The 27,321-nt window shown below is 36.5% G+C and overlaps 4 protein-coding genes across 7 annotated transcripts; 3 read left to right on the plus strand and 1 right to left on the minus strand.

The window, feature by feature from the left end:
- Positions 1-4,199: 4,199 nt before the first annotated feature.
- On the plus strand, positions 4,200-4,889 carry LOC116139098 (psbP domain-containing protein 2, chloroplastic-like). Its single transcript, XM_031424772.1, has 3 exons — positions 4,200-4,499; positions 4,569-4,724; positions 4,863-4,889. Exons 1-3 carry the CDS (start codon positions 4,200-4,202, stop codon positions 4,887-4,889), a joined length of 483 nt encoding a protein of 160 aa, XP_031280632.1.
- Positions 4,890-12,702: 7,813 nt separating this feature from the next.
- LOC116139099 (psbP domain-containing protein 2, chloroplastic-like) lies at positions 12,703-16,351 on the plus strand. Its single transcript, XM_031424773.1, has 4 exons — positions 12,703-13,198; positions 14,119-14,207; positions 14,277-14,432; positions 16,091-16,351. Exons 1-4 carry the CDS (start codon positions 12,703-12,705, stop codon positions 16,349-16,351), a joined length of 1,002 nt encoding a protein of 333 aa, XP_031280633.1.
- On the plus strand, positions 16,283-21,959 carry LOC116139077 (amino-acid permease BAT1 homolog). 4 transcript variants are annotated; one of them, XM_031424753.1, is made up of 8 exons: positions 16,283-16,419; positions 16,865-16,915; positions 19,254-19,436; positions 19,924-20,043; positions 20,129-20,320; positions 20,412-20,717; positions 20,855-21,037; positions 21,251-21,959. In XM_031424753.1, the coding sequence occupies exons 2-8, from the start codon at positions 16,871-16,873 to the stop codon at positions 21,740-21,742; spliced, it is 1,521 nt and encodes a 506-aa protein (XP_031280613.1). In that variant the 5' UTR covers positions 16,283-16,419; positions 16,865-16,870; the 3' UTR covers positions 21,743-21,959. The 4 variants fall into 4 exon arrangements, with proteins under 4 accessions (XP_031280613.1, XP_031280614.1, XP_031280611.1 ...); XM_031424754.1 differs by lacking the exons at positions 16,283-16,419; positions 16,865-16,915 and adding an exon at positions 18,710-19,157 and having other exon boundaries at positions 21,251-21,472; positions 21,576-21,959; XM_031424751.1 differs by lacking the exons at positions 16,283-16,419; positions 16,865-16,915 and adding an exon at positions 18,715-19,157.
- Positions 21,955-25,974, minus strand: LOC116139076 (lipase-like PAD4). Its single transcript, XM_031424750.1, has 4 exons — positions 25,840-25,974; positions 25,439-25,754; positions 23,472-24,182; positions 21,955-23,378 (listed from the first exon to the last, which is right to left on the minus strand). Exons 1-4 carry the CDS (start codon positions 25,857-25,859, stop codon positions 22,578-22,580), a joined length of 1,848 nt encoding a protein of 615 aa, XP_031280610.1. The 5' UTR covers positions 25,860-25,974; the 3' UTR covers positions 21,955-22,577.
- Between the last annotated feature and the right edge of the window lie 1,347 nt (positions 25,975-27,321).

Here is a 27,321-nt window from a genome sequence, read left to right on the forward strand (position 1 = left end):
TTTTCGACCAGATGCACTGTGGATCTGGCCAGAAAATGTCAGATCTAGCTACGTTTGGTCGTCAACAACCGCCAGCTACGACTAAAGATCTAGCCGTTGATCTGGTTGAAAAATGCTAGATCGGCGCACTACCGGCCAGATCCAGCAAATAGTGCGCTATTATACCATATTCCTGTCCCCTTCTGACTATGGTGGTTGGAATCTAGAAAATATGGGTGGGTGAGGGTGTTTTTGTCATTTTCTAAACCCCCTTTTTTTTTTTTTTTTTTGTGTTTAGTTAAATTAACAAACCTAGTGGGTTTAAAAACAATTGAATAAAATATAATAAGATTTTCAGAATAGAGAAACAAATGTGTATTTTGGGTAGGATAAAGATAGGATAGTGCAAAAATAATTAAACAAACGAACCCTATTTTGCTAATTATAAAGGAATTTTTGTTATTCAAATATATCTCAGTAGGATTATTTTCTTAACCCTTTATTTTAATATTAAAAACTTAATAATAAGGAATTTTTGCTATTATTATAAGAGAAATTATATCAAATGACATTATTTTAGGGGTGGAGTTAAAAAATAACACTTTTTTAATAGTCTTCCACAAAATCCCAAAATGGCATTTTACACAAATATTAAGCACGAAAATCCCCACATCTATTCACTTATCTTCTTCAAAGATAGACCAAACCTTACCTCTATTGAAGAGTTTGAAAACCAAAGCTATAAATCAATTCTTCATCTGATTTTGTGTGTAAGAAACATGTTAATCTGATTTTTTTTATGCAGATGGATGATCAATATTTAGTTGTTTGGGTTAATTTTAACTAAAGATATTGTTGTTTGAAGAATTTTAAATAAAGATATTGTTGTTTGAAGAATTTTAATGCTTTTGACGAAACCTTGGACGATTATTAGTATGTATCAGTCACTTTTTGCAACCCAAAGTTAAAGAAGATGAAAAGTGTTCGATACCGTCTGATAGGGGATATTAGATAACAGGTAGGACTATAGAGGGGTACATGTAATTTTTTTTAGTGGGGTATTTAATATTGTCTCGGTTGTCCAATAAGACTATAGGGGGGTCTTTGTAATTTGTACTTGTGAAAATTATAACACCATTATGGGAGCGTTTGGATCATATAATATTTTATTATAGGGGTATACTATATTAACGGAAAGAAAGATCACCTTAAAAATTACTGGAAATGTTTAGAAAATGTATTTAATTGGTTCGAATGAATTGGTGAATAATATGTTTGGTTCGGAGGATAAATGGGTGGATATGTTATATAGATTACTAAATTGTCCTCCTTTTTAAATATTAATATAATAGTATTTTTTATTATTATTTTTTGCATAATTTGAAATTTTGCTAAAACACCTCAGCCATATAAAACTTTAATTTATAGCAAAATCACCCCCACTTACCTCAAGTCACTGCCGATAGCCAGCCACCATAGCCGACAGTCGACAGAATGGCGCACGACTGGCCGTATATGGCCAATTGTGCGCTGACAAAGCCGAAAATGGCCATGGATCACAAATCCATGGTCGAAAAACGGTCAAATCTATAGCCATTTCACGACCAAGAGATGTGGCCGTGAAACGACCACATATCTGGTCGTGAAAAGGCCAAATCTTTGGCTGTGCCATTTCATGGCCAAAGATCTGGCCTTTTCACGGCAAAATTTGTGGTCATCTCACATCCACATCTTTAACTATGAAACAACCATAGAAAGGCTAGATCTGGCCGTTTCTACCATCTGTGATCCATGGCCGAAAAAGGCCTTATTGGCGTACGACAATGATGCCAATGGTCGGCGGTGGTGAGTCACGGCCGACGTGGTCTTGGATAGTTGGGGGTATTTTGTTAACTTTTAAATATTTTTGTGGCAGGGGTGTTTTAGCTAATTTCTCAAATGTAGGGGGGCTAGAAAATTGTTATTTGGTAGACATTTGAAGACAATTGTGTTAGAAATGGTTTTTAATTAAGGGCAAAATGGGTAGAAAAATCAAATTATACCGGCAATGTTTAATAACACCCCCTAACAAGGTAATAAGATTACCCCCCACATTACCAACAGTAAACACTATTTGTAATAAAAGATTACCGTAATATTTTATTATTTGCAAACCAAACATATAAATCTTGCAAAATAAACGAAGATTACCCCTATTATCTTATTTACCCCCTATCCAAACGACCCCTATGAATAATACTATACATAAAACATTTCTTATACAATATGATGTAACAAAAGATGATTGGGTAAAAGTTTATTTTTAATTTAAAATCAGCCAATTATCTTTTACCCCATCATGTTGTATGAAAAATATTATATAAAAATGTTGTATGTGCAGTATTATGCTACCACTATAATCCTATTGGACATATTAAAATACCTCTTTGTGAAAATTACATATACCCCCTTGTAGTCTTATTCAATGTCATATCTCACTATTGAATAATATCATACACTTTTTGACTTCTTTAATCTCGGGCTGAAAAAATGACCGATACTATTGATACCCTTCAATAGGTAATCCTAGGTTTCGTCGAAACCATCAAAATCCTTCCATTTTCAATATCTCCATCAAATAATTAATCTAAACAACCAATATTAGACATCCATCTGCATAAATATCCTTTAATTTGGTAGGGATTGTATTTAATTTGGTAAGGATTGTAGTTATGGAGAATAGGTTAGATAGGTTTTTAGGGTTGAAGAATGTGTTTTGATTAACAATAATGCTACGAACACCAGGACTGTGCAACGAATTTTTACACCGAATTATGTGTCACGTAACTCAAACCAACCACATATCCCGTTAACAAATATTTTGCGAGTAAACGGTCGTTCATTAACTATGGACGGTCGTTTACTGTTATTGGACGGGAGTCCATTATATGTGGACGTCCGTCCATGCGAAATGAATGATGGACTCCCGTTCATATTATATGGACGGGGGTCCACATATAATGGACGCCCGTCCATGCTTTAAAAAAAATGGAATTGTATATAAAAAACTTTTCTATTAATTCTTTTGTCACTACTCTGGAAAGGTTGACAAGCTTGAGAGTTCTTAGTTTGGTGTCTTTGGGAATTTGGGGTCCACTTCTGGACAAAATTCATCGACTGTTTGCACTTGAATACTTGGACTTGGTTTCCAATTATCTCTTTGGTTAAGTTCCTCCTCAAATCTCTGCAATGGTGAAGCTTCAAACTCTTAAGTTGGATGACAATTTCTTCAATGATACAATCCCCAATTGGTTTGATTCTCTCTCTAATCTGACATTTCTAAGCTTGAGAAATAACAGATTAAAGGGTCCATTTCGATCTTCAATAAGGCATATCACCACTCTCACTGATCTTGTTTTATCTGTGAATGAAATATCTGGGAGATTACCGAATCTCAGTGGCCTAAGTAGCTTAAATGTGCTGGACTTGAGTGAAAACAAATCAGATTCTGATCTACCTGCGTTGCCAGGCGGACTGGTCATGGCCTTTCTCAGTAACAACTCCTTCTCAAGTGAGATTTCAAAGCAATATAGCAAGCTAAACCAAATACAACACCTAGACTTGTCATCCAATCTATTGGAAGGAATGCTTCCGGGTCTACTTTTCTCATTGCCAAACATCAGTTACTTGAATTTGGCATCAAACATGCTGAGCGAGGGATGCTTGTCCACTAAATAATGGAAGGGCGTCCATAATTTTTTTTTTAATTTTTTTTTAAATTTACAGTATGGACGGGAGTTCATCATTCATTTCGCATGGACGGGCGACCACATATAATAGACTCCCGTCCAATAACAGTGAACGACCGTCCATAGTTGATGAACGGCCGTTCACTCGCAAAATATTTGTTAACGGGATATGTGGCTGGTTTGAGTCACGTGACACGTAATTCGGTGTACAGTCCCGATGTCCGTAGCATTATTGTTTGATTAAAGGTCTAAGAATTTGTGAGTAGGGGTATTTTCATCCGTAAAGTAGTGTACAATGTCTTTTTGCTATATTGTTAACAAACTTATTAAAAATTGGTTACTTTTCAACTTGACCATAAAATAGTTCATTTAATATAATTTCTCTTCCTATAATTTCAGAGATAATTTTGTTATTTAATTATAATAAAATTAAATTAAATGAATAAAGTCTAAAAAGTTTGAAGTGATGATGAGATTTATGTCTTATCTGCGATGGCTTCACAAATTTGCTTGGTCCTCTCAACTCACCAAAACTCCTCCTTCTCCTTCATTCACAACCCCATTCCAAAATTCCCTTCTTCCACCAAACCTCCATTTTTACCCCAAAACTACAAGAAAGAAACACTGCAAGTATCCCTTTGTTTGAGCAAGAGGGAGCTTAACTTATCACTTGTTACACTTCTCTTAAATGGGTTTTATGCAGACGTTTCCAAAGCCGAAGAAATGGAGCTCGAAAGATACACAGATTCCACGGAGGGATTCACATTCCTCAGACCCTCTTCTTGGATTAAGGTATTCAATTAATTAATTTATTTGTTTTTTATTTTTTTGTGTTTCTGATGAAGTGCGTGTGGTGATTAGGTGGATAAAGCAGGGGCCACAGTTCTATTTCAGGAGGCAAACAAGGGAAGTAACAATGTTGGAGTTGTGGTGAACCCAGTTCGTCTCTCCAGTCTTGGAGCATTTGGGACTCCTCAGTTTGTTGCTGAGAAGCTTATTCAAGCCGAAAAGCGCAAGGTAACTTTTTCTTTTATGTTAATTCTTTTTGGTGGGTATTTCTACATACATAATTTGTTTGTGTTCATCCAAAAAAAATGTAGTCGTTTGTTTTCTTGTAGATAAAATGCATTAATGTTAATTTTTTATTTATTTTAGTGTCCTTATTACGTGCCTGCTATTTAGAGAATTGCTAACAATTCTTATTTCCTATATATAATTTATATGCTGATGCCAATTGAGGAACTTGAATTTTTAACTGCTTGTGTGAAGCATTTGTTAATAGAACTGATAGAAACAATATGAGGTTATGATTCTCTCTGAGGTTTACATTGAAGTTTCCATTGAGATCCTATTTTCTTGACAATGTTGGTGACCAAGTCGAGGTTTGATGGTTACCTTATGTTGTCATTTTATTAATTTAAAACCTGAGTCAAAATCTAGGAGACGCTAAACAATATAGTTTATTGGATACATAGAACGAAAAGTGTTGAAATGAAAGTTCAGTTAAGGTTTTTGCTAAGAAATGCAGATGAGGGTTCACTACTGTTACCATTGTTAGAACTAGGGCTGGTTAACGAACCGAGCCGCTCGCGAGCCGGCTCGTTAACGACTCGGTTCGTCTAATTATGAGCCGGCTCGACTCGGCTCGTGAGACAAAACGAGCCGAGTTCGAGCCATACAAGGCTCAGCTCGTCAGGCTCGCGAGCCGTGCTTGGTTCGAAAAAGTGGGGGGTTTTTTGAGAATTTCTAAACCATTGGGATTTAATTGAAAATAATGCAAACAAGTTTTAAAAAATAACAAAATAGACCATGTTATTAAATCCCCAAATCGCGAAAAATCCGTAGCAGTGAACCCTTGCCGTAAAATTTGAATCAAACTCCTCCCAAAGTGTTGATTTTCGGCCAGATCTTGTTCATCTTCGTCAGCTTCGTCGGATCTTCGCCGGATATTGTTCATCTTCGTCGAACCTTCGGCAGCCGTTAGATCTTCGTCATCTTTGTCATCTTCATCGGATTTTCGTCAGATCTGAAGTGGATATCGTCGGTTCATCATCATCTTCGTCAGATCTGAAGTGAATATCGTCGGTTCTTCATCATCATCGTCAGATCTGAAGTGGATATCGTCGGTTCGTCATCATCTTCGTCGGATTGTCGTCGGACTTTAATCGGTCAGTAGGGGACTTTAATCGGTCGATTGGGATTTAATTGTTTGTTTGGGGTTTGGGGTTTCTTCAATTTTATTTGGAGATGGCTGCTGCCCAGACAAAGTTAAATTATGATTTGCATTTATTTGAATTTCAGACATTGGAGAACAAAGAAACGCAAGCCAACAGAATTTGAAGAGCCCTCTGCCTTCGAAGAATGAAGAAAATAATATTAAAAAAATTATTTTTATTTTTTATTGATAAAAGAATAAATAATTTAAACAAACGAAAATGCAGGTGGCCAGTTAGACGACTCAGACTGCTGCCCAGCGAATTTTTGTAAAAAAAATTGAAAAAAAACAAAATTATTTGGAGATGGCTCACGAGCCGGCTCGAAATATGCCTAATCCATTACCGAGCCGAGTCGAGTCATATAATTTATGGCTCGGCTCGGCTCGTTTACTCCTCCCCTCTCACGAGCCGAGCTCGTTAAGCCGAAAACTCGGCTCGGCTCGATAACACCCCTAGTTAGAACGCTCACAAGGAGAAATATGATATAAGATGAAATTGCCCTTTGAATTTGGTTGAAAAGTTTGGCTTGAATGCTTCCATTGTATATTGAAAATTTTTACTTAGATGCTTCACTTGTTACTGTGGACTAGCACTAAATCTTCTGTGCCTTTTCATAGAATGCTTGTAATATCTAGAAGAGTAACCATGTGAGTTTAGATTAAATGAGGATGCTAAAATAGATGAGTATACAGATAAGGGAATGTAGAATTTAGCATCAGACTATTATTGGAAGTTGCAAGAAAATTCCAAGATCCAATGACAGACTGTATAAAGGAAACATGTGAAAGTGTCTTAATTGTATCACATCAGAAGCCAATTGTTGAAAAGTTGATTTGATGATTACTTTTGGGGTTACATGTAACATAAGGGCAATATTGGACATAATTAAATAGCCATGATTGTACTTTTCTTATTTTATTTGCTGATAATTTGTAGAAGGCTTTGATTTGCCGACCCCTTGAGCTTGGACCAAAACTTTGTTGAATTCACTTGAACTTCTTGTTTCACCAAAACTGATGGTGGCATTGCGTAATCCCTTTTACTTAGTTTCTCAATCTCAGTTTAAGAGGCAGACATTGTGATAGGAACCCACTCCAATAACTCAACAATTTGGGTTGAGCTATGGGTCTTTCATGGGCTTGGGTTGAACTTTCCTTGGAAAACCGACTTGCCAAGGAAGGGTGCCCAAGCCTTTATAACCCACATGCCCACCCTTTTCCCTTTCAATGTGGGATCCTAACATTCCACCACGCTTCTGCAACCGACGTCCACATCGGCCTCTTTACCCCCGTCGGCCTCTTTACCCCTTGGGTGACTACGTGGATCCCCTTTCCCTTGGGCCTCCATGCCCTTTCACGGGGTAGCAACCCAGGCCCAAGGTCAACCTGCCATGCGTGCGCTGCCACATAGGCGCAGGATCATGTTCTGATACCAATTGATAGGAACCCACTCTAATAACTCAACAATTTGGGTTGGGCTATGGGTCTTTCATGGGCTTGGGTAGAACTCTCCTTGGAAAACCGGCTTGCCAAGGAAGGGTGTCCAAGCCTTTATAATCCACATGTCCACCCTTTTCCCTTTCAATGTAGGATCCTAATATTCCACCACGCTTCTGCAATCGACGTCCACATCGGCCTCTTTACCCCTGTCGGCCTCTTTACCCCTTGGGTGACTACGCGGAAAAGGGTGGGCATGTGGGTTATAAAGGCTTGGGCACCCTTCCTTGGCAAGCCGGTTTTCCAAGGAGAGTTCTACCCAAGCCCATGAAAGACTCATAGCCCAGCCCAAATTGTTGAGTTATTAGAGTGGGTTCCTATCAATTGGTATCAGAGCATGATCCTGTGCCTATGTGGCAGTGCACGCGTGGTAGGCTGACCCGTGGCAGGCTGACCTTGGACCCGGGCTGCTACCCCATGAAAAGGCATAGAGGCCCGAGGGAAAGGGGATCCGCGTAGTCACCCAAGGGGTAAAGAGGCCGATGTGGACGTCGGTTGCAGAAGCGTGGTGGAATGTTAAGGTTATAAAGGCTTGAGCACCCTTCCTTGGCAAGCCGGTTTTCCAAGGAGAGTTCTACCCAAGCCCATGAAAGACCCATAGCTCAGCCCAAATTGTTGAGTTATTAGAGTGGGTTCCTATCACATTGACATTTCTTTGCTACAAACCTGAACCATCATATAGCAACCTGCAAATTTTCGAGGTGCTATCCATTATTATTGATTTTGGATGGACTGGNATTGGTTAGTGAATATTTACTTATTTGCTTCTATGTCGTTTATCTTTAACCCAGCAAGTTTAAAAACAAAGAGATTTATTTGTGTGTTTGTTTTATTAGTTTGGATAGAATTTTTGAAAAAGTAAGGCTTCATTTGGTTCAATATTATATTCCTATTCTATTCTACTATTATATCTTGAAAACCAAAAAATACACTTGTTTCAATATTCTCAAAATCCTATTATATTTTATTAATCTCACAAAACATTAATAATTACCTTTCTCATAAAAATAATTCAATTTTACTTTTTCAAAACACTATTCTAAAAATCATCAAATAATGAACCAAATGAAGCCTAAGAATTTGGTGGTTATTACGAGATAGGATTTAAAATTAACAAAAACACCCTCCTATGTTTGTTAATTTAGCTAAACACTCATGCAATAAAATATTAAAAATTAACAAAAACACCCCACCCACCCATTAAATGCCAGCAGTCGGCCATCATCACTGGAGGGTGACCGAAGTCGTCGTATCAATGCATGATCGGCTGGATCTGGCTGGTCGTACGTCGATATGACCTTTTTCAACCAGATCCACCGTGGATCTGGCCAGAAAAGATCAGATCTGGCCACGTTTGGTCGTCAATAACGGCCAGCTACGGGCAAAGATCTAATCGTCAACGGCCAAATCTTTGGCTATAGATCTGGTTGGAAAATGTTAGATCGACGCACTACCGGCTAGATCTAGCAAGTAGTGCGTCATTATACCAGATTTCTGCCACCTTCTGACTATGGTGGCTATAATCTAGAAAATGTGGGTGGGTCGGGGTGTTTTTGTCAATTTTTAAACTTTTTTTTTTTTTTTTAGTTAAATTAACAAACCTAGTGGGTTTAAAAATAATTGAATAAAATATAATAGGATTTTCAGAATAGGGAAACAAATGTATATTTTGGGTAGGATAGGGATAGGATAGTGCAAAAACAATTAAACAAACGAACCCTATTTTGCTAATTATAAAGGAATTTTTGTTATTCAAATGTATCTCAGTAGGATTATTTTATGAGTAAACGACATATTGCCACCCAAGGTTTGACGAAATCTCAAGTGAGTACCACAGGTTCAATTTATTCCAGATTCCCACCCTTAAAGTGACGGAAAAACGTTTGATATAACGGTAAAGGGGTAAATTGGTCATTTTACATGGGCGGCGCACGTTAGCAGACCATCGCCTGTAACAGTCCTCCGGCGCACGTTAGCAGACCACCGCCGGTAAACTTTTTCGCTCTTTTTCCAGCGATTTTTTCACCCAAAATCACCCTTGTCACCACCATTTGACTCCTCCAATCCTCGCCTACAAAACCCCTAACGTTTCCAGCCATGGCAGCTCACCGTTTTCCATCCACCGCTTCATCGAAAAACGGCCGAAGAACACGAACTCTTGGCCGGCGAATGACGACGAGACGGCAGTTGGGAACATGGGGATTTTATAGATCTGGATACGGTGGTTTCATTGGTGGTGTCCAATTGGATTTTCACCGCCGGAATCGACCGGAATCCGGTGAAGAACATCAAAACCCTAAGTCTAACGGTGCCGGCGATTGGAGGGGCAAATGAGTCGGGAATGAGAGGGGTTTTGGACGATGGAATACGGGGAAGGTGATGGAGTGACCAGGACGTTCGACGTCGTCGGAAACAGCCCAGATTAGGCTGTTTCCAATGAGGGTGTGTAATTATCGGGGGTGTTTTTGATATAATTTGAAAATAAACTGGTAAGTTTTATAATTCTAATAAATTAGGGGTCAAAACATAATTTATTAATTTAGGGTTAAGGGCATTATGGTAATTGCACGTCCTAAACCCTAAAAATTCATAACACTGTTACTTTAAGGGTGGGAATCTGGAATAAATGGAACCTGTGGTACTCACCTAGGATTTCGTCAAACCTTGGGTGGGAATATGTCGTTTACTCTTATTTTATTAACCCTTTATTTTAATATTAAAAACTTAATAATAAGGAATTTTTGCTATTATTATAAGAGAAATTATATCGAATGACATTTTTTTACGGGTGGAGTTAAAAAATAACACTTTTTGAATAGTCTCCCACAAAATACCAAAATGGCATTTTACACAAATATTAAGCACGAAAATCCCCACATCTATTCACTTATCTTCTTCAAAGTTAGACCAAACCTTACCTCTATTGAAGAGTTTGAAAACCAAAGCTATAAATCGATTCTTCATCCGATTTTGTGTGTAAGAAACATGTTAATCTGATTTTTTTAATGCAAATGGATGATCAATATTTAGTTGTTTGGGTTAATTTTAACTAAAGATGTTGTTTGAAGAATTTTAATGTTTTTGACGAAACCTTGGACGATTATTAGTATGTATTAGTCACTTTTTGCAACCCTAAGCTAAAGAAGATGAAAAGTGATCGATACCGTCTGATAGGGGATATCAGACAACAGATAGGACTATAGAGGGGTATATGTAATTTTTTTTAGTGGGGTATTTAATATTGACTCGGTTGTCCAAGAAGACTATGGGGGCGGGGGGTGGTTCTTTGTACTTTGTACCTGTGAAAATTATAATACCACTATGGAGGCGTTTGGATCATATAATGTTTTATTATAAGGGTATATTATATTAACGGAAAGAAAGATCACCTTAAAGATTACTGGGAATATTTAGAAAATGTATTTAATTGGTTCGAATGAATTGGTGAATAATATGTTTGGTTGGGAGGATAAATGGGTGGATATGTTATATAGATTACTAAATTGTCCTCCTTTTTAAATATTAATATAATATTATTTTTTATTATTATTTTTTGCATAATTTTTTTAACCCCCTACATTTGAAATTTTGCTAAAACACCCCAGCCATATAAAATTTTAATTTATAGCAAAATCACCCCCCCACCTCAAGCCACTACTGATAGCCAGCTACCACAGTCGACTGTCAATAGAATGGTGCACGACTGGCCGTATATGGCCAACCGTGCGTCGACAAAGTCGAAAATGGCCATGGATCACAAATCCATGGTTGGAAAACGACCAAATCTATGGTCATTTCACGACCAAAGATGTGGCCGTGAAAAGACCACATATCTGGCCATGAAAATGCCAGATCTTTGGCTGTGCCATTTCATGGCCAAAGATCTGGCCTTTTCACGGCCAAATCTGTAGTCATCACGGCCACATCTTTAGCTATGAAACAACCATAGAAAGGTTAGATCTGGTCGTTTCAGCTATGAATCTGTGATCCATGGTCGGAAGAGGCCTTATCGGCGTACGACAACGATGCCAATGGTCGGCGATGGTGAGTCACAGCCGACGTGGTCTTGGATGGTTGGGGGTATTTTGTTAACTTTTAAATATTTTTGTGACAGGGGTGTTTTAGCTAATTTCTCAAATGTAGAAGGGCTAGGAATTGTTATTTGGTAGACATTTGAGGACAATTGTGTTAGAAACGGTTTTTAATTAAGGGTAAAATAGGTAGAAAAATCAAATTATACCAGCAATGTTTAATAACACCCCCTAACAAGGTAATAAGATTACCTTTCACATTACCAACAGTAAACACTATTTGCAATAAAAGATTACCGTAATATTTTATTACTTGCAAACCAAACATAAAAATCTTGCAAAATAAACGAAGATTACCCCTGTTATCTTATTTACCCCCTATCCAAACAGCCTCTATGAATAATACTATATATACAACATTTCTTATACAATATGATGTAACAAAAGATGATTGGGTAAAAGTTTATTTTTAATTTAAAATCAGCCAATCATCTTTTACCCCATCATGTTGTATGAAAAATATTTTATAAAAATGTTGTATGTGCAGTATTATGCTACCACTATAATCCTATTGGACATATTAAAATACCTCTTTGTGAAAATTACATATACCCCCTTGTAGTCTTATTCAATGTTAGATATCTCACTATTGAACAATATCATATACTTTTTGACTTCTTTAATCTTGGGCTGAAAAAATGACCGATACTATTGATACCCTTCAATAGGTAATCCTAGGTTTCGTCGAAACCCTTAAAATCCTTCCATTTTCAAATCTCCATGACTCCATCTAATAATTAATCTAAACAACCAATATTAGACATCCATCTACATAAATATCCTTTAATTTGGTAGGGATTGTATTTAATTTGGTAAGGATTGTAGTTATGGAGAATAGGTTAGATGGGTTTTAAGGGTTGAAGAATGTGTTTTGATTAACAATAATGCTATGGACATCGAGACTGTGCACTGAATTTTTATACCGAATTATGTGTCACGTAACGCAGACTAGCCACATATCCCGTTAACAAATATTTTACGAGTGAACGACTGTTCATCAACTATGGACAGTCGTTCACTATTATTGGACGGGAGTCCATTATATGTGGATGCCCGTCCATGCAAAATGAATGATGGACTCTTGTCCATATTATATGGACGAGAGTCCATTTACTATGGACGGGGGTCCACATATAATGGACGCCCGTCCATGCTTTAAAAAAAAATGGAATTGTATATAAAAAACTTTTCTATGAATTCTTTTGTCACTACTCTGGAAAGGTTGACAAGCTTGAGAGTTCTTAGTTTGGTGTCCTTGGGAATTTGGGGTCCACTTTTGGACAAAATTCATCGATTGTTTGCACTTGAATACTTGGACTTGGGTTCCAATTATCTCTTTGGTTCAGTTCCTCCTAAAATCTCTGCAATGGTGAAGCTTCAAACTCTTAAGTTGGATGACAATTTCTTCAATGATACAATCCCCAATTGGTTTGATTCTCTCTCTAATCTGACATTTCTAAGCTTGAGAAATAACAGATTAAAGGGTCCATTTCGATCTTCAATAAGGCATATCACCACTCTCATTGATCTTGTTTTATCTGTGAATGAAATATCTGGGAGATTACTATATCTCAGTGGCCTAAGTAGCTTAAATGTGCAGGACTTGAGTGAAAACAAATCAGATTCTGATCTACCTGCATTGCCAAGAGAACTGGTCATGGCCTTTCTCAGTAACAACTCCTTCTCAAGTGAGATTTCAAAGCAATATAGCAAGCTAAACCAAATACAACACCTAGACTTGTCATCCAATCTACGGGAAGGAATGCTTCCGGGTCAACTTTTCTCATTGCCAAACATCTGTTACTTGAATTTGGCATCAAACATGCTGAGTGAGGGATGCCCGTCCACTGAACAATGGACGGGTGTCCATAATTTTTTTTAATTTTTTTTTTAATTTACAGTATGGACGAGTGTCTATTATATGTGGACGGGAGTCCATCATTTATTTCGCATGGACAGGCGTCCACATATAATGGACTCCCGTCCAATAACAGTGAACGACCGTCCATAGTTGATGAACGGCTGTTCACTTGCAAAATATTTATTAACGGGATACGTGGCTGGTCTGAATCATGTGACACGTAATTCAGTGTAAAAATTTGGTGGATAGTCCCGATGTCCATAACATTATTGTTTGATTAAAGGTCTAAGAATTTGTGAGTAGGGGTATTTTCATCCGTAAAGTAGTGTATAATGTCTTTTTGCTATATTGTTAGCAAACTTTTCAAAAATTGGTTACTTCCCAACTTGACCATAAAATAGTTCACTTAATATAATTTCTCTTCCTATAATTTCAGAGATAATTTTGTTATTTAATTATAATAAAATTAAATTAAATGAATAAAGTCTAAAAAGTTAGAAGTGATGATGATTGATGAGGTTTATGTCTTATCTGTGATGGCTTCAAAAATTTGCTTGGCCCTCTCAACTCACCAAAACTCCTCCTTCTCCTTCATTCACAACCCCATTCCAAAATTCCCTTCTTCCACCAAACCTCCATTTTTACCCCAAAACTACAAGAAAGAAACACTGCAAGTATCCCTTTGTTTGAGCAAGAGGGAGCTTAACTTATCACTTGTTACACTTCTCTTAAATGGGTTTTATGCAGACGTTTCCAAAGCCGAAGAAATGGAGCTCGAAAGATACACAGATTCCACGGAGGGATTCACATTCCTCAGACCCTCTTCTTGGATTAAGGTATTCAATCAATTAATTTATTTGTTTTTTATTTTTTTGTGTTTCTGATGAAGTGCGTGTGGTGATTAGGTGGATAAAGCAGGGGCCACAGTTCTATTTCAGGAGCCAAACAAGGGAAGTAACAATGTTGGAGTTGTGGTGAACCCAGTTCGTCTCTCCAGTCTTGGAGAATTTGGGACTCCTCAGTTTGTTGCTGAGAAGCTTATTCAAGCCGAAAAGCGCAAGGTAACTTTTTCTTTTATGTTAATTCTTTTTGGTGGGTATTTCTACATACATAATTTGTATCTGCTCATTCAAAAAAAATGTAGTCGTTTGTTTTCTTGAAGATAAAATGCATTAATGTTAATTTTTTTTTTTAGTGTCCTTATTACGTGCCTGCCATTTAGAGAATTGCTAACAATTCTTATTTCCTATATATAATTTATATGCTGATGCCAATTGGGGAACTTGAATTTTTAACTGCTTGTGTGAAGCATTTGTTAATAGAACTGATAGAAACAATATGAGGTTGTGATTCTCTCTGAGGTTTACATTGAAGTTTCCATTGAGATCCTATTTTCTTGACAATGTTGGTGACCAAGTCGAGGTTTGATGGTTACTTTATGTTGTCATTTTATTAATTTAAAACCTGAGTCAAAATCTAGGAGACGCTAAACAATATAGTTTATTGGATACATAGAAATGAGAGTTCAGTTAAGGTTTTTGCTAAGAAATGCAGATGAGGGTTCACTACTATTACCATTGTTAGAATGCTCACAAGGAGAAATATGATATAAGATGAAATTGCCCTTTGAATTTGGTTGAAAAGTTTGGCTTGATGCTTCCATTGTACTGTATATTGAAAAATTTTACTTAGATGCTTCACCTGTTACTGTGGACTAGCACTAAATCTTCTGTGCCTTTTCATAGAATGCTTGTAATATCTAGAAGAATAACCATGTGAGTTTAGATTAAATGAGGATGCTAAAATAGATGAGTCTACAGATAAGGGAATGTAGAATTTAGCATCAGAATATTATTGGAAGTTGCAGGAAAATTCCAAGATCCAATGACGGACTGTATAAAGGAAAACATGTGAAAGTGTCCTAATTGTATCACATCAGAAGCCAATTGTTGAAAAGTTGATTTGATGATTACTTTCGGGGTTACATGTAACATAAGGGCAATATTGGACATAATTAAATAGCCATGATTGCACTTTTCTTATTTTATTTGCTGGTAATTTGTAGAAGGCTTTGATTTGCCGACCCCTTGAGCTTGGACCAAAACTTTGTTGAATTCACTTGAACTTGTTGTTTCACCAAAACTGATGGTGGCATTGCATAATCCCTTTTACTTAGTTTCTCTATCTCAGTTTAAGAGGCAGACATTGACATTTCTTTGCTACAAACCTGAACCATCATATAGCAACCTGCATATTTTCGAGGTGCTATCCATTATTATTGATTTTGGATGGACTGGTCGATTGAAATTTTTGAACTTGCTATTTCTGCTTGAAGAAGCAATGAAAGGTTTACTGTTGAGTTTACAGCTGTTTGTATTTTCTTAAATTTTTATGGACCTAGAAACTTATGTTTATAGGTATGAGTTCAATAATAATAAGCCCCAACACCCACGCTCTTGCAAGGCACATAAATTGAACATGACCACAACTAGTAGAATAATAACAAACACCACAAGAAATGTTATCAGAATTAAGTTAAGTATGGTGAACTTGGCTCTGATTTTATGTTAAGTTACCTTTTGACCTAAAAGCTGAAGCTTACAAGGGACCAGAAGTAGTATTTAAACTCTAACATTAGTTATTGTTTCTCTTCTTTCTTAAATTTCAACATCTTTCTGCATTGAATCCTGTGTGGCTTATATTTATTCTTGTTTCACAGGAAAGCACGATAGAAGTTGAGCTGATTGGAGTGGCAGAGAGATCGGGCCAAAAGGGTCTACAAGTTTATGAATTTGAGTACAAAGTAGATAGCAGTAGGGGTGGATTAAAGAGAATTTTTTCAGCTGCATTTGTGGCTTCTAGGAAGCTTTACCTCCTAAATATCAATTATTCAGACAAGCAAGAGAGTCCTCTTGACAATTATACAAGAACGAAGCTGGAAGAAGTTCTTCATTCCTTTGATGCAGCACCTACGGCATGACATTGAAGCAGATATTTTACATGGTCTCTTGATATTATATTTTTCTGCTTGATTCTTCAAAGCCTAAGGTAACTCTCCCTCTCATCTAGCATTTGATTTAGAACATGAAATCAAAAGGCTAGTAGTTAAAAAGTAATGTTGCACAATGGAAATGCATATACTTTATAATCTCTTAATTGCTTCACATTTAACAAAAAAAAAAAATTCATGATCATTGGTAATGAAATTGAAGCAGCAGAATTAAAAAAGGTGTAAAGAAGTATCACTCTCGGGTGATATAAAAAGGAAGCACATCAGTGATTTTGGGTCTCATGGTTAGTTCCAAACTGCAACTTGCATGCACACGGGCCTTTGAAATGCACCTGTAGTATCATACTTATGTGAACAAGCCCAAGTAGTACTTGATGAATAGATTAGGATTTATGGAACGTACAGGATTGTTAATATGCAGATTATAACTTGTTATGTTGTTCCAATTCAGATTTTTTTCTTACATTTTCATTTATATAATAGGTGGCAATGAGGCTTCAGTGGCTGAAACTCATGCTTGACATTCCCTATAAGGTAATATGATTGGCTTGAGGATCTTTAGTAAATATGAATTGATAACATTCTTTTTGTTAATAGCTGAATGGCCTGAAAAAGGATAAGTTGTAACAGATGGATATTGTTTATTCACTTAAATTATTTTGCAAAGTTATTAGCCTATATATGCTGAATGGTATATAGGGGCCTCCTTTGGTAGATAACAGTATATGTTATGCAAAGATAAAGCCTATTTATTCTCTCTCCTCTATTTCTCTTCTGTGTACTGATTGAATCCCAATTCATGGCTACCAACGGCATGATTGCTATTCAGTGTATTGTAACACCTGAACATCTATACATGAATAATATTTGTATTATGAATTGGCTATGAAGCTTTTGATATGAGTTAACTTTTAAGTTGTCAGTTAGATAATAGTTTGTATAATATTAAGGTTTTATATGTGTGAGCCACACCAAATGATTAAGTTAGGGGAAGCCCGAAGTGGAAAGTTGGACCGAGCTGAGGAGGGAAATTTAACCAAAATCCAAAATGAAGTTTAGCCAAGCTCAGTTAGTGGGCGGAAATGCACTGTTGAGTATTTGATAGCTAAGGAATTCTTTGAGTATTCCATGTGTGTGCAGACTTTGTTGAGTTTATGTTCTTTGATCCTTCCGGCAGAGTATTTTGTGAATTGTTTTACTCAGTGATAGTATGATCTACATTTGTCATTTTCTTTGTGAAACCAATTGCTATCTTGCTTGTATTTCTTTGGGGACTTAGTAAATCTGCGAAGTCCTGACTAGTATGTTTTGTGAAGAAGGTTATTCTCTGAACATATTTTGCAATGAAATTTTAGCAGTTTGCATATACGTCCAAACCATATATGAGTGTTGCCAACCAAAATTTGTGACCAAGTGGAAGCTCTACTAAACGGTAAAAGGTTTTAATTTTTTTAATAACTACATTTGTTAGGCCAATATAGGGTAGTTCATCGCCACATTATGCACATGTATGATTAGAGACATATTTGTTAAATGTTTTTAAGTGTGATGATGATTTTCTGTGTTTGCTTGGACAATCACTTATAGGGTTATACTCTCATTTAGTCTGTTGTGATTCCAGATAACTGAGAATGTTTCACGAGTAGTGGATTTAGCATAGGGTTAATACTGTACACCCCTGAAACTTGGAAATCTGACAGGCAGCCACTACTGTCTATATTATTTTAGGTTCTTTAAATTTTTGTATTGTTTTTATTTTCAATTATGTATTTTTAGAATTGTATTTTTCCAGATTTTTTTTTTAAATTTGCAGGCGAAATGTCTAGTTGTACCCTTTAACACCCTAAACTGATGGCAGCCCGTCAGGGGGTGTAGATTGTAGTTTATTTAAAAAATGGGTGGCTCAGTTTTTCCAAAGTTTTTAGGGGGTGAATATGGTATTAACCCGTCTGAATTTGTCGGTTGTCTATTTTGTGCTCAGCTGAATGCTTGAGATATCAAATTTCTTCTTGTCGGCTACGTTCTGGCGGCGGCTCAAGATTTCTAATTTTTTTAACATAATATTCCAATATAATATAATAATACTTTATAAATATCTTCAAATATTATGGGTTGGATAATGTTATAACTTCTATATTTTGGACGCTAAGTTGAGATTTTATAAGTAAAATAAAATAATAATAGAAACCGGTTCCCCAGATAATTTAACGCCATGTGGTTTGGATCCACCAAGTATATCATGGTTTGACTTTATATTTTTAGTTTGATTTATATCGCCATTTCCTAACCATTAAGCGATCTGAATAATAATAATAAAAGCTGTTGGCTCTTGTTCATGTGTTATTATCTTCAATAGTTCTTCAGAAAAAGTCAAACCCCACAAAGCAAGTTGTGTACAAGACGGTTTTGAATGGTTGACGTGGTAATATAAAAATCATTCATTAGTTTTCAGAAGCAACATGAAATGAGAACAAGTGTGAACCTTGAAACATGGAGATATAAAAAGTAGTCTTGGAGGGTATTCAAACATGGCAACACTGACCTTGGACTTTTATGCTCTATAAACAAAGTTGCAAAGAATCTCCTGAGTATCTTTCTCTGTAAAACCCACTTGTGTATGACTGATTTCACTTTCATTCTAAGCTTTACAATCAATTAGTGCAATCAGCCTGAGAGTTCAACACAGATTCTAGAGATGGATTCCGGAGAAAAAAGGCTGAATGAGCTTGGATACAAGCAAGAACTTCGAAGAGAAATGGTTTTTTTGGCTCTCAATGTCATGCTAATTAGCTTCTTATGGTTGTGTTCTTCTTATTTACTGTTTGGTGTAGCTGCTGAAGATGTTTTATGGTTTTGTTTTAATTTGTTGCAGACTTTATTCAAGACTCTTGCCATATCGTTTTCGACCATGACACTCTTCACTGGGATCACACCATTGTATGGTTCGAGTCTTCTGTATGCAGGTCCTGCGAGTCTTGTGTGGGGATGGGTGGTTGTGTCATTCTTCACCTGGTTTGTTGGAATTGCAATGGCTGAGATCTGTTCCTCTTTCCCAGTTTGTCTCTTCTCTCAACTAATTATTCCGCTTCGTTTGTTAGGAGTGTTCATTTATGTGCATTTATATATAATCCTTTTACTCAACTGCCATGTTGTATTTTCTTTAGATTGGCTCTTTTTGAATTGGATGTTTGTTTATCACCAAAAAGTATATTTAAAATCCGAATATGACGAGTTAGAAGAAGAATTTAAAGCTTTTAGATTCCGAAGACTGAAAATTGTATGGGGCAGCATAATTATTTTATGGCTGTTTAGCTAAGGCTTTAAAGGGCATAAAACTTGGTCGAATTTACAGTTCTTTTTTATGAAGAAAAGAATAACGCTGTTTTTTTTTTTTTTTGCACATTACCATGATTTAACTGCTAACAACAACTAACACTAGAAATGTCTGCAAATATCCAATGCCTAGCTAATGCCTACATTTTCAAAATGCTTGATGCCATTGGTGGAGTGGAACTAACCTTTTGTTGCTTGCAATTGAACAGACTACTGGTTCTCTTTACTTCTGGGCTGCTCATTTAGCTGGACCCAAATGGGGTCCATTTGCATCATGGTGTTGCGCTTGGCTTGAGACTATTGGCCTTATTGCTGGCATGGGAACTCAGGTATTCATACATCAAAAAATAATAGTTGAACACATCATGTTGTTGGAAGTGGGATTATAGTTTTCAATTTTACTTGGTTTTGAAGGCATATGCAGGATCACAGACACTGCAAAGTATCATTTTACTATCCACAGGAACAAATAAAGATGGAGGCTATTTTGCTCCTAAGTGGTTATTCTTATGTATGTACATTGGTCTCACCATTATATGGGCGGTTCTCAACACCTTTGCCTTAGAAGTAATTGCCTTTATCGACATAATTTCAATATGGTGGCAGGTACCTCACAGATTTGCTTTCCTTATATCCTGAATTTTCCTTGCAACCAAACAGAACTTTGTCATAGCAGATTACATTTCTACTTGGGCAGGTTGTTGGAGGGCTAGTTATTGTTATAATGGTTCCCCTGGTTGCCCTGACTACACAATCTGCTTCATATGTGTTCACACATTTTGAAATGTCACCGGCCTCAACAGGAATATCAAGCAAACCTTATGCTGTCATTCTTTCTTTTCTTGTCAGCCAGTATTCACTGTATGGATATGATGCTGCAGCACATTTAACTGAAGAAACAAAAGGTGCAGACAAGAATGGCCCTATTGCAATCCTCTCTAGCATTGGGATCATCTCAGTATTTGGATGGGCGTATATCTTGGCCCTTACTTTCAGCATTCAGGTATCAAAACCTCTGAAAATTATCATCTTCTGTCATTTTGACAATGCCAACGAGGCTCAGTCATTTGTTGTATAAGATATTACCCAGAAATTCTTTACCTTACCTAGACCTGATATGTGGTTGCAACTCTTCTTCAGGATTTCAGCTACCTCTATGATACATCCAATGAGACTGCAGGAGTGTTTGTGCCAGCTCAAATACTCTATGATGCATTCCACGGGAGGTATCAAAATTCTACTGGAGCAATCATCTTACTGTTTGTCATATGGGGTTCATTCTTCTTTGGTGGACTTTCAATCACTACAAGCGCCGCCAGAGTAGTAAGTGATCCGCCCTCTCTCTCTCTCTCTCTCTCTCTCTCTCACACACACATGCGTGCACAAATTTGAATATGAACTTTATTCCTTTCACTTTCAGGCAACTTTTTATTAGAGTTGTGTGGCTCATATCTAATGTTTGATGGCTAGACACAAAATTACAAGCCAATTTAGCCTTTGTCATACTATGAAATAGTTTCCTTCCCCATGGTTCAGGTGTATGCTTTATCAAGAGATAATGGAGTTCCTTTTTCATCCATATGGAGACAAGTGCACCCAAAGCACAAAGTACCCTCAAATGCAGTATGGCTCTGTGCAGCCATTTGTATTATTCTTGGACTTCCAATCTTAAAAGTCAATGTAGTCTTCACTGCCATAACTTCCATTTGTACAATCGGATGGGTTGGTGGCTATGCAGTTCCAATCTTTGCAAGAATGGTAATGTCTGAGAAGAACTTTAAAGCTGGGCCATTTTATTTGGGGAAAGCTAGCAGACCGATTTGCTTGATTGCATTTTTATGGATTTGCTATACATGCGCAGTCTTTCTTTTGCCGACTTATTACCCGATTGATTTGGATACTTTCAACTATGCACCTGTGGCTTTAGGTGTTGGTTTGGGTCTGATAATGCTCTGGTGGGTGTTGGATGCTAGGAAATGGTTCAAGGGACCTGTTCGGAACATTGATAGCGAAAATGGGAAGGTTTGAGATTCATCCCACTTTCAAATATACATGTATTAACCAAAATTCTTGCGCTTCATTCACTTCTTTGTCAAGTGTTCTTAAGGTTTCTGATACATAATTTCTTTGACCGAATAGGCTTACAATTGGTAGTCAATTTGACTAATAGATTTAGATTACCTTACCAGTTCCCGTGCAATTCTTTTGATCTTTAAAAAGAAAATATTTCTCTTACATTTGGACTACCTTGTATGAGCAGAAGATTTGCTGCCAGAAAATTTATATACGTATATATCTCTAACTGGGAGATCCATACATCGTTTTGTACATTCATGCATCATCTTTAATGTGAACTGATATCTATCACAGTTGCAAATCCTTTCTAAGCATGAATCTCGTTGAGCAGTGTGAACTGATATCTATCAAAGTTGCGAGCAGCATTCTTTGAATATGCATTATGAAATCATATTAGCCCCACTTTGCCCAAAAGCATTAATATAGTCAAGCTCGTGAATTTGTTCCTTGGACTTCTTTTTCTCTTTTCTCACAAGCTCTAGCCTACACTTTTTATCAGCCTCCAGTTCCTTAGCCGATAGCGTCACATTTGATTGTCACCCATTGCAACATGCTGTATTGCCATTCTATTTACAGATCAATTTTCACTATAGTATCATGCACAAGAAGACCTGCAGGCAGCTAATTGTATAGTTGCTTCCCTGCCTGTCAGTGGCTTGGCTTCATATAACTACATTTTCTAGCCAGTAAGAAAAAATTATCCATATCTAAAGCAACTTATGTGCCAAAGTTGCAAAACACAAGGTTCTTAGAAATAGTTTACAAAGCCATTATCCTAGAGAACATTCTAAGGGACTACCCCATTGGCAAAGCTACGAAATTGAACAGAGACTTGCATCAACTGTGATTTAAATTCCCTCAATTCTTCCAACCACAAAGTGTAGCTAGAATTCTTCGCCAAAACATCTTTCGAGACCTGCTTACTGTCAACTAATGCAGCTGCATAGCTTTCAAAATCATTGATATTGTTCCACAGCAAGTCTAGCTTCCTTTTATCTCTCTCACTTCTAACATTGTCAAGCCACTCCCTTGCTTCCTCTAACTTTGCCCAGAAACATGTATCTTGAGTCAAGCTTGCATATGTGCTCCTTCTGTAGCACTCTGCATCAGTAACCCTTCTCTCTTCCCACCATCTATCAAAAATCTTGTACCTCCTTTCTCTACCATGCTCTATGTAATGCCCCTTGACACAGTGCATCCCAGTGCGATAGTATTCTGCAATGTCCAGAGGTTCAACAAGGAGTTTATAGAATTGGGAAGCATTAACCCACTTCGCTCGCTTATGGAAATCGTGAGGCACTTCATTACTTTCAATCATTGAGATTACATTATCCCAGAACCCACCAAGCATCATACGATTCAGATTGACTTTGGAGTCTCTTCTTGAATTTCCTCGTCGCTTGAATGAGTCATAGTAACCCATTTCATCATCCGAATCATCACAAAGTGCCTTATACCACTCTATTTGAGCCCTGTAGGGGTTGATCTCTGATAGTTTTATCGCCAGATTAGCAACATTTAAGTTTGGGGTGCGAACCATTTTCCTTTCCCTCTTCAGGCAGTCTTTCGCTGGCACTGCAACCGATTCCTATACATTGATTTAACAGAAAGAAATCGAAAATTCAGAAACTAATGTACAATGACACATAATACTATGATAACTTGCGATACAAGGCACTACCTGGGAAGCCACGCCTAAAGACTGTAATGCCAATGCAGCTCCAGCTTCATAGCAAGATCCAGGAAGATCTCCCATAAAGCTTCTTTGCTTCAAGAATTGCGAAGAAACTCTTGCAACATAATTGCCATATTTGAGATGATCTTCGATGCTAGAATCAGGCGAACCCGATGTCATAAGCATCAAGTGCATCATTTTAATAACAGAAACTGCATTATCCATACAAATAGCTCCCTCTCCCGTACAGAAAAAATAGTTCCCAAACGGCCAAAACAAACTGTCAGCCGACCCTCCTTCAGATTGTACAATCTTTTCCAAGCAACCCAATACAGATTGAAACATTTTGATCTTTTCTTCATTATGCAACTGGACTGCTAGCTCTCGAGAAGTCTCAAAAAAGCGCCAAAGATTCAGGAGAAGTTGCAGGCAGGGAGAAATGTGAAGTGGAGGGAGAAAAAACAATCTTGGGAAAATGTCAAGTTTGGAGACCACATGGCAGAAGTTGCCATCCCATCTCTGGCGAAGAATAGCTTTGGAAAGTGAGTCGTTTCCGAGCATTGGTGAGCCGAAAGTGATGCATAGGACTGATAATGGAGAAGGGATTAGAGAATGGAGGTAGGAGAGGAGCCAGAGAGTTGAAAGAGAAGCCGTTGTTCCTCCTATGGAATGGCCTGTCATCACAATTGACTTGCTCTTCTCCATTAATGCCACGATCTGCTTGGACATTTTAGATGTTATTTTTGGATCTAAAAAAATGTAATAACTGGTATGCCATTGAGTAATTTATTTAAATATGATAACAAAATGATTTAAAACACGAATTAATGAAAAATAACGATTTTCCGGTGGAAATTAGCTAATTAAATTGGTTGATTTTCTTAGGGTTGTATTGTAAATAAAAAAGAATCCATGAAGTTATTTATCTCAATATTTATTTTGATGCCACAAAGGAAAGTAAATTCAATAAGATAAACACCATTCACCCCCTTTTTCTAAAACTTATTATTAAAATTAATTTCAACTTGGGTTCTTATAAAATTAAATTAAAATCTGAAGTGCCTATGTTGACAATAGAAGTGACATAATAATACTTTGTTATATAAATAAACTTTTGCTTTGTTGAAACTGCTAACAGAAAATTCAACACAAGAAAAGTTGGTGTGAAAATGAATGCAATTGACCCAAAAAAGCGTGTTAATTGACTTCATATTGAAAAATTGGCCCGCATTTGGTGTGGTCTTGAATAACTTTAGTTGACTCCATATAAATTATTGATTTGGAACACCAATTTTTGTAAGTTTTTAAAGCAATAGATACATTACAATTATTATGCATAAATAATAATTATATTTTATTTAACATTTTCTGAAAAATCCCCAATTAATATTTTGTACCAATGTTTCTAGTAACAAACCGATAATTGATAGCATGAATCATAGACAACTTCAGATTTGACCGCCCCGCCGTGTAATTGTTTGAAACTTTTAGCCTACTTTCTCTTCTAAAGTTCATACAGACAGATTCTCAAAGAGATTGGCTATTTCCAAACCCCTTTAATGCAAAACAAGAGTGTGAAATGCTTATTGTCAAGACTTTGCTGAAACAAAAAGTATATTAACTCAAGTCAAGAACCCCCACAAAATGATTTATTGAAATTGATCGCTTTCTGCCCTCTACAGATTCTGAAACAATACAAAAGCGTTGAAAACAAGAACTTCCCCGTTTAATCTTTTGGTTCTTAATTAAATTACAGTAATGAAGTTAAGTTTTGGTCATACCAAGGAGAAAGAGAGAGAGAGAGAGGGAAGATTAATTGGTTTAGTTTCATTTTCCTATTAGTTTTTCCTACTTTTGATCCGTTTTCAATTAAGAGAGACGTGCATTGATCCCCACTATTTAAGATAAATCCATGATATTTTAAGAGTGAGTTCAGGTTTCTCACGATAATAATGAAGAAACTCATTACTGACCTGGGTTTGGAAGCCATAGATGGAGAAGAAAAGCTGCAAGAACCCAGCTTCAAGCATGATCGGTTTTTCCCCTTCATTGATTTGGCGATACAAAGGAGAGAAAATCTGGTTATTCTCACCATCTAGACCCACCAAATTCCCATAACAAATCTGGTTATTTCCCATGCTGGGAAAACCAACATATCCAATATTCCCAACTTGTTCCATCACGAAACCTTGGTTTGGAACAGAGTTGGCGAGATTGCAGAGTCGCCATGATTCTTCTAGCACTGGCGTTGATGCCACGAATGTTGCTAATATCTCACTCGTCTCAAACCTGAAATAAATAAAATATATAGTGAGTGGATGGATTGTTAAAAACTGTTGGAAAAGAAAGTTAGTTTCCAAATTGATTAACTTACGATGAAGCTTCGGGTTCCATAGACCAGTGCTTGCAGAAATTAAGCTGTTGTTTTTGTTGAGGTTTGAATAATGCTTTGGGAAGATGGTTGAATGGAAGACGTAGTGCATAAGTTTGAATGGTGGTGTTGAAATAGAAGAGAAGATAGTGGCTAACTTGAATGGTGCGTTGTGGCTGTTGGGTCAATTTGTCATGTTGTGGGTCTGGGTCCGGGTCCTTTCTTTCATTTTACGGTTTCACACGGTAGCGAGAGAAATGTTTTAGAAGAAAATATGTTTGAATTCAAAGTCCGTGGCATTACTCATATATCCAAGTCGAAGGTCTTGTAGGATAACTTGAGGCTCACTATAAGGAAAAACAATACAATAAACCCTATTGGGCACGAGAATAGCGGATAAGACAAGAGTTGGAAACTAATTATAAGAAATGGATGTCCATTGCAGAATGTGGCACACACTAAGCCTGTCTTAACAAACAATGAACCTATAATCACCAACCGTGACTGATACAAACCAACACGAAGCTTTAGAGTCAAGGATCCACTAGTTTCCCAACCCCATCCCACTCAAACGAAGCAGCCTTACATTTTCTCTTTGATGGCATCTAATAATTTAAATTTGTCTTGAGATAAAACAAAAAATAATTGATGGTATTTTCGATACGCATCTAATTGATTTAATTTGACAAGAATACATAAAACAAAAATACTTTTAGATGGTTTCTTGTTATATTAATTGCTTTTATTTGGCATGCAAGGGATAACCCACCACAAGGTTGATTGCAAAACAAAACAGTCTATATTCAAGGAATTTAAATCACAATATAATGTTTTTAGATTCTTAAAGGGTATATTTAGAATTTGGCTTCAATATAACATTTATTAATACCATAAACAATTCCTAAAGTATATACCAACCGATTGCGCCTAACTCCAATAAAGCTTGTTATTATTACTATAAAAATATTAAATGTCCATGTAAACTCTTGACTAGGACTTAATTAAACTAAAACTTTGAAGACCGATTAAATTATCAAATATTTTAAAGCATCTTAATTTGACCACACAAAAATATACATTAACTTGAAACTTATTTTGTTCATACTCATATACCTTGATTGACAAGAAATGTATAATATTTCTTAATCAAGGTGCTCCAATGTTAATGTGGTTTGGTTTGTAGCTAACTAAAGTTATGTATCATCTATACCCATCCAAATTAATGTTTTTTCAACTTAAATTGAGATATAAATTCTTCATTATGTTCATTTTTAAATCATCGATAAACAATGAAAAATAAAATTCAATGTTTCATTATCAATAAGCAATGGAAAAATAAAGACTCAATTATAGAGGAAGTCTCTTTTTTGCTTCTTGGTTTGCAGTTAAATTAACATAAGATTATCTATAAATGCTTTGACTTCTTCTTTCTTTTATATTTTCAAAATTTCTTACAAATTACATTGTTTAAATAGAAAATTGATC

This window comes from Pistacia vera, unplaced genomic scaffold (assembly GCF_008641045.1).
Source record: "Pistacia vera cultivar Batoury unplaced genomic scaffold, PisVer_v2 Contig347, whole genome shotgun sequence".
NCBI classification, from domain to species: domain Eukaryota; kingdom Viridiplantae; phylum Streptophyta; class Magnoliopsida; order Sapindales; family Anacardiaceae; genus Pistacia; species Pistacia vera.